The 15,469-nt window shown below is 42.4% G+C and overlaps 1 protein-coding gene across 4 annotated transcripts in view; it reads left to right on the forward strand.

Moving 5' to 3' along the window:
* The first annotated feature begins 1,614 nt into the window (after window positions 1–1,614).
* lin7a (lin-7 homolog A (C. elegans)) overlaps window positions 1,615–15,469 on the forward strand; it is a 109,661-nt gene continuing 95,806 nt past the window's right edge. For 2 of the 4 annotated variants that reach the window (XM_078567941.1, XM_078567940.1), the window contains exons 1-2: window positions 1,619–1,676; window positions 14,189–14,239. In XM_078567941.1, the coding sequence (XP_078424067.1) occupies window positions 14,203–14,239 (37 nt within the window). In that variant the 5' untranslated portion in view covers window positions 1,619–1,676; window positions 14,189–14,202. Of the gene's footprint in view, window positions 1,677–14,188; window positions 14,240–15,469 lie in introns of all 4 variants that reach the window. The other 2 variants (XM_078567943.1, XM_078567942.1) reach the window with 2 other exon arrangements.

The raw sequence follows: 15,469 nt of genomic DNA on the forward strand, positions 1-15,469 counted from the left end.
GTAATCAATAGCAAACTTCCCCACTTCTGACCTTATGTTGGAGGGAAGGTCATTGATGAAGCAGCTGAAGAATATTGAGCGTAGGACATTCAGAGTTGCTATGGAGAAAAGATGCAGCACTGCCTCAGCAAAAAAGCAAGTAGCTGCATGCATCACACCCAAGCCCAGTATTCTGATACTTCCTGGTTATGTATTGAGAGATTCATTACAAGTTTTATCTCATTAGCAGTGCAATTAATCACTTAAGGGCGGATAAAGAGGCATAGTGATGTATTTCTAGTTAAGTGAACCACAACTACTGAAGCAACCATGTATCAAAAGATAAAAGACTCACATTTATATACTGTAATATCTCATCAAAATGTGTTATACATGCAATGGATTTCTTTTCAGTGGTGTGACTGTGGTCTGAGCTGTTTGCACAAAACATCATCCCACCAACAACAACCTAGTTAATATGCTTTGGGTAATTTTGATTGAGGGAGGAATGGTAGCCAGGACTATCTGCCTATTTTTCAAATAGTACAATTAGATCTTGAATATTCATAGGAACAGGCATATAGGAACTTGTTTTTAAAATCTCATCCAAATGGCATCATATCTGATAATGTAGCAATCTTTGAATCTAGCACTGAGACTTTAGCTTCCAGCATGTGCTCAAATGGTAGAGTCCTAGAATGCAACCTATTGTTTCCATACTCAAAGACAAAACCACTCAACTGAGACAACATGCAACCTGTTTGTAACTCATGGCAAGAGATCATAAAAATAGAATGTGCTCAGTCAAATGACTACAGCAAGTAATAGAATACGGTAAGTCCCCATTTAACGTTGCCCTGTTAACATTGTTTTGCCTTAAGGTTTTGTCCTTGAATTAATGGGACATGTAATCTCACTGAGCGTCGCGAGATTCGTTTTCCATGTTATTTCCCTAGTGACCCGATTGGCATCGTGCCTGACCACCCCAACGGATTGTGTCCTCTTCTCCTCCCCAAGCTTCCGACCTCTCCCTGTGCCCAACCCATCCTCTCACACCGAACCTCCCACTCCCTGACTCACGGCTTCTCTCTCCTGAACCTGCGCTCCCGTTCGAGATCCAGATCCAATGCCAGAGCTCCGGGGTTGTGAAAGTGTAAGTTCCAGTGGTGCAGAAGTGCCAAGATGGGGCTGTTATAACCCAAGTTTTTTTTTATAAATGACTCAAAGCTGCTCCTCCTGCTTCCCCACTCGTCTCCAAAGCCCTTGTTCACATTGAAGGTTCAGGAGAGGGAAGCAGCGCCCAGGGGCATTAAAAAAAAACTTGGATTATAACAGCTCCAGCTTGACACTTCTGCACCCTTAGGATTCGCACTTTCACAATCCCAGAGCTCCGGCATCGGATCTGGATCTTGAATGGGAACTCAGATTCAAGAGAGGGAAAGCGGTGAAGGGGGGAGTCAGAGAGCAGGAGGTTCGGCGAGAGGGTGGATCAGTCACGGGGAGAGTCCACAAATTGGAGTCTCAGGATAGGGAGAGGGCAGGGAGGGGGAAGAGGCTGCAAGTGGGAAGGTTGGGGAGGGGAAGGATCTGCAAGTGGGAGGATCAGAGAGGGAAAGATCTGCAGCTACCAGGAGGATCAGGGAGCAGGAGGTTCAGGAAGCAATGCCAATGGCGAGCAGGAGGTACTGTCAGTATAAAGTTACATTTTTCTTTAATATTTCTAAATTTATTTTATTCAGAAGTTAATTAATTTACTAATGTAGGAATTTAGCAATGTAAAGCATTTCACCTTACATGGTACAGCATAATGTTTTATTTTTTTCTGATTGAGAAGGCCCTATAGATTTTAACTCCAGTTTTAACATTCATTCCTATGGGAACCTACATTTCACTTAAAGTTGTTTTACTTAAAGTTGCGATTTTCAGGAATTGAAGACTTACTATGCAAGGAAAGGTACAAAAGATAAAATAAAGACTGCAAGATCAAAGATAAGATGAACCTGAAAGTTAAAAAGCTACACAAGCAAATGACCAGTCTGTAGGCTAATGATTTTCAAAATTATGACATTGTTTAATGTCAGAAAATGCACTTAAGGTACTTCTTAGCAATTGTGAGCAATTTCAAAATGTGATATTTTCAGTAATGGCAAGGATATCCACAATTTCTACAGCTTTAAGCTGACCAATATAAAAATAAATAACTGTTCCTGTGTGACAAAATAAAGCACTGAAATAACTTCAAACGTTCCAGGTCAAAGACACAATAAATGCTGCAAAATGAACTCTGTACATTTTTTTTTCTCGACATCTCATCATTTGCCTAAGTTAAGCAGAAAAAAAATTACATTTACCAAAACAAGCTACAGACCATCTAGGAGGTATTCAACCTTAAATATGTTTGTTAAAATGCAAAAGATTGACATTACATATTTTAACATTTGACCTATTTATTTATGTCTCTCATAGCAATTGCATATTGTGTTCATGCATCAAAGGCTATTATTGCATCATACAAGAACAAGAAAGTGCACACTGGAGTCTGTATCCAACACAATGATCTCAGGTTTCAAGCCTTACCATATAAGGGAATTTCAGGGAGGATTTAAGAAATCTTTTCTGCAGGACATGTAGAAAGGATATACGACTCTAAATCCATTGCATTACATACCAGACCATACATAAAAATACATTGAAACATTACAATTAAAACATGAAGTCATTGTAAAGAAAGTAGTTTATCTGATTTTTAAAATGTGTTTATCCAGTTTTGTTAGAAAAATGATATAATCATTCTTTTGTTAGCTGGTCAGTAATGGGTCACAGTGGGAGCTGCTGATCCTTCTTACACAGCACAAATCTGCATGCTATGGATAAAGGTCGTCAAGGGCTTTAAACTAAAAAGAGGAGGGAGGGTTCTGGAGAGGGGATAAGTAGGCTTACAAAGCAAAAGGATATGGCGGCATTGCAGGGCAGCTAATAGATAATGATACCCAGATTGTGACAGGAAGGGACAGAGTGTAAAAACATTTTAAAAAGCAACAAATAGGGTCAAAGGGGTAAAAAAAATTATTTAAAAAGGCACAATTAATGGCTCTTTACTTAATTGCACATAGTATTCAGAACAAAATAAATGAATTAATGGCACAAATAGGGATTAATGGGTATGATCTCATAGCCATTACAGAGACATGGTTACAAGGATATCAAAGCTGGGGACTAAATATTCAGGGGGGGTATGTGACTTTTCAAAAGGACAGGCAGGAAGGAAAGGGTGGTGGGGTAGTTTTGTTAGTACGAGATCAAATAAGTATGATAGCAAGAAGTGATCTTGAATCAGAAAATATGGAATCCATTTGGGTGGAGGTAAGAAATATCAAGGGGAAGAAGACACTGGTGGGAGTAGTCTATTGGCCTCCTAACAGTAACTATACTGTCGGACAGAGAATAAATCAGGAAATAATGAGGGCATATAAAAAATGCAATATATTAATTATGGATTACTTTAATCTCCATGAAGATTGGGCAAATCAAATTGGCAGTGGTAACTACAAGCAAGAATTCATAGAGTGTATTCGGGACAGTTTCCTAGAACAATATATTTTTTTAATTCATTCACCGGATGTGGGCTTTGCTGGCTGGGCCAGCATTTATTGCCCATCCCTAGTTGCCCTTGAGAAGGTGGTGGTGAGCTGACTTCTTGAGCTGCTGCAGTCCATGTGGTGTAGGTACACCCACAGTTCTGTTAGGAAGGGAGTTCCAGGATTTTAACCCAGCAACAGTGAAGGAATGGGGACGATGTGTGACTTGGAGGGGAACTTCCAGGTGGTGGTGTCCCCATGTATCTGCTGCCCTTGTGGACCCAACCAGGGATCAGGCTATTTTGGATCTGGTAATGAGTAATGAGACAGGTTTAATAAATGATCTTAGAGTAAAAGATCCCCTAGGAAACAGTGACCATGGTGGAAATTAGTATTCAGTTTGAGAGTGAGAAACTTAGTTCTGAAACATCTGTGCTAAACTTAAATAAGGGTAATTACAAAGAAATGAGGGAGTTAGCTGGAGTGGACTGGGAAAGGAGTTTAGCAGAAAAGACGGTTGATGAACAATGGCAGACATTTAAGAAAATAATTCATAACTCACAACAAAGAGATATCCCAGTGAGGAAAAAGGATTGTAGGAAGGGGATAAGCCAACCACGGTTAACCAAGGAAGTTAAGGATTGTATCAAAGTGAAATAAAAAACATAAAATGTGGCAAAGATTAGTGGTAAACCAGAGGATTGGGAAAGTTTTAAAAACCACCAGAAGATGACCAAAAAAAAAGGGAGAAAATAAACTTTGAGGGTAAACTAGCAAGTAATATAAAAACGGACCATAAGAACTTCTTTAAATATATAAAAAGGAAGGGAGAGGCCAAAGCCAATATAGGCCCCTGAGAGAATGAGGCTGGGGAAATAATAATGGGGAACCAAAAAATGGCAGAGGAGTTAAATAAATACCTTGCATCAGTCTTCACGGTAGAAGACACTAACATCATTCCTAAAATACTAAATAATCATGGGGCAAAGCCGGGGGGGCTGGGGTGGTGGGGTGGTGGGGTGGGGGGGCGGATTAAGTACGATAGCTATCACTAGAGAAAAAGTACTAGGGAAACTAATGGGGCTAAAGGCCAATAAGTCACCTGGACCTGATGGGTTACATCCTAGGATATTAAAGGAAATAGCTGCAGAGATAGTGGATGCACTGGTAGTAACCTTCCAAGAGTTCTTAGATTCTGGAAAAGTCCCAGAGGACTGGAAAACTGCCAATGTATTCAAAAAGGGAGGGAGACAAAAAACAGGTAACTATAGGCAAGTTAGTTTAACATCTAGCAGAGCATTTAGAAATGCATAATCTAGTCAAGCAGAGTCAGCATGGCTTCATGAAGGGGAAATCGTGCTTGACAAATTTAATAGAATTCTTTGAGGAGTTAACAAGCAGGAAAGATAAAGGGGGACCAGTAGATGCAATATATTTGGATTTCCAAAAGGCATTTGATAAGGTACCACACATAAGGCTACTTAATATGATAAGAACCTATGGTGTTGTGGGTAATGTACGAGCATGGATAGAGCACTGGCTAACTAATAAAAGACAGAGTTGGGTTACGGAGGGGTGATGGCATTTTCAGGACGGCAACCTGTAAGTAGCGGAGTGGTACAGGGGTCAGTGCTGGGGCCACAATTATTTACAATATATATTAATAACTTGGATGAGGAAAATTAATGTACTATTGCCAAGTTTGCAGATGTCACAAAAATAGGTGGGCAGGCAAGTGGTGAGGATGACACAAAGTTTCAACAGAGGGATATAGACAGGTTAAATGAGTGGGCAGAAACTTGGCAGATGGAATATAACATGGGAAAATGTGAGGTTATGCACTTTGGCAGGAAGAATAGAGGAGCTGAATATTATTTAAATGGAGAAAGACTGCAGGAAGCTGCAGCACAGAGGGATTTGGGGGTCCTCGTGCATGAATCCCAAAAAGCTAACATACAAGTTCAGCAGGTAATAGGGAAGACAAATCGAATGTTGGTCTTTATTTCAAAGGGAATGGAGTATAAAAATAGGGAAGCCTTGCTAAAACTCTTCAAGGCACTAGTTAGACCACATCAAGAATATTGTGAACAGTTTTGGTCCCTTTATCTAAGGAAAGATATACTGGCATTGGAGACAGTCCAGAGAAGGTTCGCTCGATTGATCTCAGGGATGGAGGGACTTTCTTATGAGGAGAGGTTGAGTCGGCTGGGCCTGTACTCGGAGTTTCAAAGAATGAGAGGTGACCTTATTGAAATATATAAGATCCTTAGGGGGCTTGACAGGGTAGATGCTGAGAGGTTGCTCCCTCTTGTGGGAGAATCTAGGACCAGAGGACATAATCTTAGAGTAAGGGGGTGCCCACTTAAAACAGAGATGAGGAGGAATTTCTTCTCTCAGAGGGTGGTCAGCCTGTGGAATTCTTTACCACAGAGGGCTGTAGAGGCTGGGTTGTTAAGTACATTCAAGGCTGAGCTGGACAGATTTTTAATCAGTAAGGGAATCAAGGGTTATGAGGAAAGTGGAGTTGAGGATTATCAGATCAGCCATGATCTCATTGAATGGTGAAGCAGACTCAGGAGGCCAAATGGCGTACTTCTGCTCCTCTGTCTTTTGGTTTTATGGCCTTATAAATGGGATTGTGTATTCTTCCTGGTTGGGTCAGAACCTGCCTTAGCAATATGAGCACAATGTGAACATTATTCACAATGCTGGCCATGAGCAGTAATGAATAAGGAATTTTGAGAGAATTGTCCTCCATTTAACAGTAAATACTTATTCTTTCTGTGGCTCATTGCTCAACAAGAGGTAGCTGTTTTGGGAAAACATTCTACTTACAAAGGTGCTAGATTGATAGACTTTCCACACTTGTCAATACCCTGCAATTAACTGTGCAAAATATATGTACACCCAGCTCTGAGATCATCGGTTTGTAATGCATCTGTTTTTGCATGCACTTTCAATAAAGGTAAAATAGATGAAAAATATTTTTAATTACAATAACAGTCAATATACATAATTTTATGATAACTCTAATTTTCCCTTATCACACCAGAGTGTAACGTTCTAAATGATTGCTCTAGCACCTCATCTCTGTCTGTATAACTGGCAAATGTCAAAGTTTTACTCAGCCATCAAAATGGAGGTGCTAACTAAAAAAAGAAAATGCTGCAAATAGTCAGCAGGTCAGGCAGCATCTGTGGAGAAAGAAAGAGAGTTAACGTTTCAGGTTGATATTCTTTCATTAGAACTGGGAAATGTTAGAAATCGTCCCGATTCTTGCCATATCCACACTCAACTTTATATGCCGTCACAAGCGCACCCTCAACCCCTAACATGAACAACTCGCTCTACCTCAAAGTTTGTCCTGCTTTACAGTTTCATTTCAGCTTTCATCTCGTCCGATGCTTTAACAAAAAACTTTTCTTCTTTCTTTTAAGTGTGAAGGATCGCAAGCTTAACAACTTATGCGCAGCATCATCTCTCCAAATCCTTCTTTCCCTCACTTCCCTCAGACCCCATCCCTTCTTCTAATCTTAACCCTTGCCGTTTATTCTCTCTATATGATATTCTCTGACTTCCCCTTTCTACTTAGCAAAGTCCTCAGCTTCCTTCCTTCGCTTACACCCCCAGATCAATGAATTCCGAGCTTGGCAAGACACACGACTTCTTCTATCGCCTTCGCCTCCATGCCCACTTCTTTGGCCTGGAGTCCAACCCCCACACAGCGGCCCCTTTACTCATCTCCAGTGTCCTGCCTATCGTACCAGATGTACTGGCGCCACGCCCATAAACTCCGACAGTATTACTGGGCCACAGCCATCTAAGTCCAGATCTACTGGTATGCACACGTCTTCCAGCTGGGAACAGGTAGTCAAATCCCATGGTATACTGGTCAAACTTGATACCAGTCTTACTGGTTTTTCCCTTTGGGGGCCTCTCCCTCTGGCTTCTTACTCTCTTTGATCTTTTCATTCAGAATTGCTGGCATGCATTGGTGGTCTCAATTTCTCTGCTCCCCTTACTCATTGTTGTGTCTCCCTCTAAACTTGTTGCACTTGTCCTATCAGGTCCAACCCTAACATTGTCATCAAACCTGCTGACTTGGGCAGTGCTGTTGTTGGCAAACCAACTTCTCCCTTCCAACTCTCCGACTCTTCATGCTATTCCCCCTGGACCATGACCTCACCAATGAACATCAAGTCATCATCTCCGGGTCTGTCAATGACCTCAGCTGCTCTGGAGATCTTTCCTCCATGGCATCCAATCTCAGAGACTCCAACCCTGTACAGTCCACTTCTACCTCCTTCCCAAGATCCACAAACTATTGTTTCAGCCAATTCCTGACCAATGATTTCTTCCTAATTCAGCTTTTTCTTTCTCCCCTTGTCTCTTCCCACCTATCCTTGACTCTTCCAAAACCCTCCATCACATTAACAGCTTCTGATTTCTTGGCCCTAACTGTCTCATCTTCACCATAAAAGTCCAATCTCTCTATACCTCCACCCCCACCTGGATGGCCTGAGGGGTCTCCTGTTCTACCTTGAATGAATGCCCAACCAGTCTCCATCAACCACCGCTTCCTCTGCCTGGCTGAAGTTGTTCTCAACTTGAACAACTTCACCTTTAACTCCACTCACTTCCTCCAAATAAAAGGTGTTGCTATGGGTCCTAGCTCTGCCTGCCTTTTTGTGGGATATGTGGAACATTCTTTGATCCAGTCCTACTCGGGCCCCCTCCCTCACCTCTTCTTCTTGTCACCGAAAATGACTATATTGGTGTCATTTTCTGCTCTTCCCCTGAACTGGAAAATTTTATCAACCTTGCTTCAAATTCCTATCCACCTCTCATCTTCACATGGTCCATCTCTAACTCTTCACTCCCCTTCCTCAAATTCTCTGTCTTGATTTCAGCGAATAGGCTAGCAATTGATTTTCACTATAAGCACATGGACTCCCACAGCTACCTTGACTACACTTCCTCATACCCTGCTTCCTGTAAGTACTTACTGGGAAGAAGGTGCTGGATGTCCACACCTGTAGACAATGGTAGGAGTAGTTATGCTGACTGTGGGTAAATGTTAGTCTCGAGGTCTCACAGGGAGGTGTTAGGAATGGCAGGTTTTATAAACAATTATACTTAGACTATCTGTTTAATTTTTTATTCTTTCAACGATGTAGACATCATTGACGAGGACAGCATTTGTTGTCCATCTCTATTTACCCTTGAGAAGGTAGTGGTGAGCCACCTTCTTGAACTGCTACAGCTCATTTGGTGCAAGTACACCCAGAGTGCTACTGGGAAGAGAGTTCCAGGATTTTGATCCCATTACAGTGAAGGAATGGTGATATAGTTCCAGGAATGACGATATAGTTCCAAGATAGAATGGAAATGGGTGGTCTAGAAGATAGATAATTAGCACTCATACCTGGATACAAGGCCCATGTGATTCACATTGCCATGGAACTTTGGAAAGGGAAAAGTCCACAGAAAGCCATTGTAGTATTGAATCACAGGGTGTCTAAGATATCCCTAAAACTCTCAGACACAAGCCAGCCTGCAGCCATCTGAGAGGCAGAGAGTAGGAGATAGAGGCAGCCAATCCTGCACCTGAAGCAGAGAAAATGCTGGCTCCCTTGTTCACCAAGCAGAACACAGGTGGAAGCTTGCACTCAGATTGAAGAAACCAAGCTAATGAGGATTTAAAAGGAGCCGGAATATTTGCCTAGCTTGGACTAGAGGCAAAGAACCTCACAGTCAAAGTCAGTTCTGGGATTAGAAGTTACCTGGCTAGAAAAGGAAAATAAGGGAAGCAAGCCTTTGAGAGCTGAGAATAGCTTTGGACTGATTCCTGGAGGATGAAGTGTCTGCTTATGGGGCAGTGTAACAAATAACTGTGATGTGGGATTTCCCAAGTTAAATGTGAAATTCCTCTTCAGGCAAATTTGCTTTTAGTTTGTTTATTACAGTAAAAGTCTTAAAACTTGAAATTTTTCCATGTGATCTCTTCAGTCAGTCACTGGAAGTTCAGATACGTTTTTAGAAATTATTGGTCTCTACTGGGAGTGTAACAAGTCCAAGATTCTGATTTTCATCTCTGCTTTCCCCAGCGTAGGTTGAGCTGCTTTCTTATTACCTCAAATTGACATCAGCTGAATCTGCCTGTACATCTGGATTCAGCTGTTTTAAATCTGATAGCCAAGGAACAAGCAGACCACCACCTGGGAGTTGATGTTCGTTCCAAATTGGGGCAGGGGCATTAATATGCAGTTAAGTTTATTTGCCCTGCTGGCTGTTGTCAGAAACAGCACCCAAATGCCTGCACCCACACAGTACAGTGATGTTGCACTGAAGAATGAGCAAAACCCTTAACTGAATTAAGTGGACGTTCTGTTTGGCAGAGATGGCGTGTGCTCAAGGACTACAGCCAAAAGTGGAGTCCCTGGTAAAACTCATCATAATGCAGAAAAAATTGTTGTGTAACACCTGCATTAGGTTAATTTATTGTGTTATGATTTACTTTAATGTTAGTGCAGCATCTAAACCTTCTGCAGACATATTTCTTCAAATGTTTTGCTGCACGTTTGTGTTTTAATGGATCAGCAGAGGAGTTGCAGGAGTAGTGCCTTTCACATCTCTACTCCCATTTCCTCCGCCTAATGCTCCAGGAATGGGAAAATGAATAAAGTCAGAGGTTATAGTGCAGAGTATATGGCAGGAGTCAAACAGAATGGTTTTGGTTTTGCTGATGTTGAGTTGAAGGAAGATCTTTGTTCATGCAGGATTTGATGTTGATTGAGCAATCGGACAACAGGTGAAGGAATCAGGGGCTTGACAGTGAGGTAGTTGTCATCCTTCTCCTTCCTTTTCCTTGTTTATCCTTTGAGGCGAAGATGACTATGTTCATCACTGGGGTGGTTGGTAGGGTTCCAGTGGGTACCTAGGTGGCTCTGAAGGCTGATCTGTGCCCAAAAGGTTCAGCTGTAAATAGGATAGGATACCACAGACAATTGAGTTTTGAACAAATTGCTGGCTTGGGATTTTCTCTCCTTGTATTTTCTCTCTGCCTCTGATATGCGCTTGCTTTCGAAGGAGGCTGCACCATTTTTTAAATGTTTGCGCCAGGTGCAGCGATCCTGGGTGAGCTTCTCCCAGGACTCAAAGTCAATATGAAAACTACTAAGTGAAGCCTTCAGAGTGTCGTTGTAGCATGTCCTTTGACTGCCATGAAAGCACACCCAAGATTCGAGCTCTCCATAATAGTTTGCTTTGGTAAGTGAGTGTCAGGCATTCTAGCCACAGCCCAACTCAATTGTGACTGTATCAGTATGGTGTGGGTGCTCGGCATGCCAGCTTAGGTGAGCACCTCAGTGTCTGGTATTTTGTCCTGCCATTTGGTCTTCAGAAACTACCAAAGTCAAGCGAAGTGGTTGAGTTTCTTGGCATGACACTGATACACAGTCCAGGTCTCAGATGAGTGGACAGGACTCTGATGCTATCCCAGCTGGAGGTCAGTGCCTGGTCAAGAAGCTCACTGAACTTCTTCAGTCTATATGGCAGCAAAGAATCATCCCTCAAAAATAAGGTGGCGTAGTGGTGTTGTCACTGGACCAGTACTCCAGATACCCAAGGTAATGCCCCTGGGGACCTGGGTTCGAATCCCGCCATAGCGGATGGTGAAATTTGAGTTCAATAAAAAAGTCGATTGCCCTTTAAAAAAAAAATGTCTTTTAGGGAAGGAAGTCTGCTGTCCTTATTTGGTCTGGCCTACTTGTGACTCCAGACCAGGCAATGTGATTGACTCTTAAATGCCCTCTAAAATGGCCTAGCAAGCCACTCAGTTCTCAAGGGTAATTAGCTAGCAATGCCCACATCCCATGAACAAATTTAAAAAATGATGCCTCAATTCCCCACCTGTAGAAACGGAAAAGAACTCACCAAATTGCAACAATTATCGAGGAATCTCATTTCTCACAAAATCATCGCCAGAATACTTTTAAACTGCTTAGTGCAGCATCACAACCGGGATCTGCTGCCAGAGTCAGTGTGGATTCAAAAAAGGTCAAGAGACCATCGATATGGTGTTTGCAGCTAGCTCCAGGAGAAATGCAAAGAACATACCTCTACACCACATTTGTTCACCTGACCAAGGCCTTTGACATTATCAGACATGAGGGCTTTTGGAAGGTAATCGAGAAATTCAGCTGCCCTCAGAAACTCGACACAATGGTTCAACAGTTCCATGATGGCATTCTCAGGCACGTCCTGGATGATGGTGATTCTTCTGACCCATTCCCATTCCCAGTTGTCATCAGGACACTTGGGAAAGCTCATTTCATGCTTCCAAATGATATCAGCAAGGACAGCAGGTAGACAAGAGAAAGATAGGAGCCTAGGGTGGATCTTTGTCACATGACCATGGGCATTTAAGGGCAGGAAGAGAAATGTGATTTCAGAAATGTGCTGGTTTCATTGTGAGAAGTAGGAGTGGAATCAGGCTGGGGCAGTATCACAGAGATGAAACACAGAAGAGAGCTGATGGAAAATGATTTAGTGATCAATTGTGTTGAATGAGCAGTGGGCTCAGGGAGGTGATAAAGAACAGAGCATCATGATCATGGTCAAAAGTGTAAGAAATGATATTTTTCAGAATATTACAGAATTCTTATGGAGTTAGTAGGCATAGCATGAGGCCACCTGGCAGAAAAGCTGTTTCTTGTCTCTGTAAAAACACATAAGCATTCGCTGAGGCAAAACAAAGATAATGGCCTCAAAAAAATAGTGCTCTCAGGGAGTCTTGTGGTGCCTCGTGTATCTTCTTACCTATATGAGTGTCTGGAAGGAGTTAACAAATGGCATCCAATATGAGATAAGCTAAAAGATGACCTCGACTAAAGTGCTGGACAGAGAATAGTTCATACATTGGGTACCTGTCCTTTGATCATTGGCCAGAGCTATTTGAGGAAGTGATTGACAAAAGGTAAACAACCAGGCCCTAGAAATACAGTATGTTAACAGGTCCTCTGGTGTAAAGGGGGCAGTCCTATCAGGTTTCTTCAGATGGAGGAAGACTGGGGGAAGAACTTCCTAGGTTTGTTTGAGATGAAGGAGAACAGAACAGACAAGAGGCTGCTGCCCCCAGATGCAGAAATCAGCTTCATCGTCCATTCCCCCTTTGTGACCAATGAACAGACGTTAACTGTAACAGATCATATGCTTTTCCTGTCTTTTTAACTTATGCATTATATTTAAACTGTTGCTTTTAATAAACTACTTTTAAACCACCTGTGACTTCGACCGCCCTTTTTTTGATAATCTGTGATTCCCGAACTCAAGCTACATCATTAGTGCCTTTCACCAGGATGGTCTTGGAAAATAGATGGGCAGAAATTGGATCAAAGAAAATTTAATAGGACAGGTGCACATGGAGTTACCTGACAGTGACAACAATGCAGCGATAAGGAAGTACAATTTAAGGTTGTGGATTAAAGTCCCATGACTTGGGCAGAAAAATCTAGGCTGTCGCTCCAGTGTGTTACCCAGGCAGTCCTGCACTGTCAGACATGCCATCTTTCAATGAGATGTTAAACCAAAGGCCTGTCCACCCTCCCAGTTGGCAGTAAAAGATCCATCCCATGGCACTATTTTGAAGAGCAGGGAGTTACCCCCTGTCTCTTGGCCAATATTTATTCCTCAATCAACATTATAAAAACAGATTATCTGGACATTGCCACATTGCTGTACATGGGAACTTGCTGTGTGCAAATTGGCTGCTGTATTTCCTACATTCCAACAGTGCCAACATTTTAAAGTAGCTGTAAAGCACTTTGAGATGCTCGGTGGTGTTATACAAATGCAAGACTTTTTTAAAAAACGATTGTAAAATAAGTTTAATATAAAGTTTTGAGGGGGCCTATTGGACTGCCCAAGCAATTTTAAAAACAGCTTCATAGAAATATTTATTTGACATTCCCCTTTGTGTGATCAATGTGTAGCTTTAAGGAGTAATAATAATTCTCACTGGAAAAAAAAAGCGTAAATGTCCTGGAGAGCCAAATAGCTTGCTTGGTTGGCCCACGAGAATGGTATCTGTGTTCATCTAGGTTGGGCAGGCAAGTCATGTATAAACTGCATTCCTAAGGAGGCCGTTAGTTGCTCCACCTCATTTCCCTCTGGGTTTTGTTTTTTTTCTAAAAATAGCTGAACTTTATATATAGCTGAAGGTGAGATGGGAGATCTTGGTAAATTTACCAGATTTAATGTCTGGAAATTGACATTTCTGATGTCTCGGAAGTCCTTCAATCTCTCAATTCTGACAACGAGTCACAAACTTCTCAAATGTTGACAGATTGAACCTATTAACTTATGTTTCTTGATGCTGCCAATTTATAATCGTGTGGGTGATGTTTCAGTGGACGTGCCTCGGGTCGTCCATACCTCCAAGACTGTGACTGTGTGCCTTCGTAATGCTACGACAGCCCACGCTGGGAGAGATGCGTTGAGTTTTAAATGTGTGTGGTTCGCTGCTCGCTGTTTTCTCTGGTGGCTGCAGTGTGAGCCGCGTCACTCCAGCCGTGCTCTCTCCTTTCTCACACACACTGCTACCCCCCACCTCCTCCTCCTCCTCCTTTCTCAGGCTGCAGCAGACATGGCGACAACACTGCAACCGCTTACACTGGAAAGAGGTAAGGAACAGTCCCTGCTAAACCCTCCCAGTGCTCTTTTCATCTGCAACAAAACAAAAATAAAATTGTAGTTGGATGGCTGGCGGGTTGAAGTGTGATTAAGGACTGGGGGTTGGTGGGGGTTGGGGGGATTTATTTTTACTTTACAGCGTTTAAGTGTCCATGGACCACAGTGACGGAGTGAGGAGATTTATTGATGCTGGAGAGCAGCGTTTTCTGTAAATATGTTAAACGTGTAAGAGGCCACCACGATAGGTTACCTTTTCTTTCACGACAATTTCCGTTTCCTCTCTGCAAGATTTGAAAAGAAACAGATTAAGAGGAGCAGCTTTAAGATCCTTTCCCCATACGTGCAGGGTTGCGGCTGATGGAGGAGGGAGAAGTCTTTAGGAAACGCCGTGACTTGGCGATAAATGCAGTCGGTTTGTTTGATAACTGGACTGGCAGCAACATCGGGAGACCGGCTGAAGGACTGGGGGACATCGGGCTTTCCCTCTAAATGCACCCTTGATCTGTTTTGTTGGGGAAAAAAAAGATTGTCCCTTCCGATTTCACTCGTTTAAAGGAGGATTTTTACTATTTTCAGCTGCAATCAAATATTTCGCCCTCGCTGCTCATTACATGCAACACACTCTGCTTGTGTGTTCTGGAAGGGTATGAAATTGTAAAATGTTAGCCGGGTGTTTCAATGTGACAGATTGGGACGTATGGAAATGGCAACTAGGACAGAAGTAACTTGAGATTGAGGAAAAATAACTTGATTTTAATTAGAATTGAATTAAACAGAATTCTTCTCATTTTCTCGCTCCTTGAAGTTGCTGTATTAGATGACTCAAACTGGGGGCCACTGGCGCTCATCCTAGTTACAAGCAACAACTACTTGCATTTATGTACCGCCTTTAACATGTAATACAGCTTCCCAAGGTGCATTGTAGAAACGGCATTAAACACAATTTGAAGCAGAGCCTCGGTTCTCTGGGACTTTTGTTCCAGTCGTGTTATAAGATTTTAGGCTCTCCAACCCTCACTCCTCACATCCCCTCACCTCCTCCCATGGCCCCTTATTCCCTCCATACCAATTCATGGCAACTCTTCCCCCCACACACCCCCATTACTCCTTATAACCCCATGACACTTCATGCCAACTGATGCTCCTAACCACCCCTCCATGGATGCTTATACCCTTCATGGCAACTCATGCCCTCCACCTATTCCCCATGGCACCTTATA

Source organism: Cetorhinus maximus, chromosome 22 (assembly GCF_964194155.1).
Source record: "Cetorhinus maximus chromosome 22, sCetMax3.hap1.1, whole genome shotgun sequence".
In the NCBI taxonomy this organism is placed as follows: domain Eukaryota; kingdom Metazoa; phylum Chordata; class Chondrichthyes; order Lamniformes; family Cetorhinidae; genus Cetorhinus; species Cetorhinus maximus.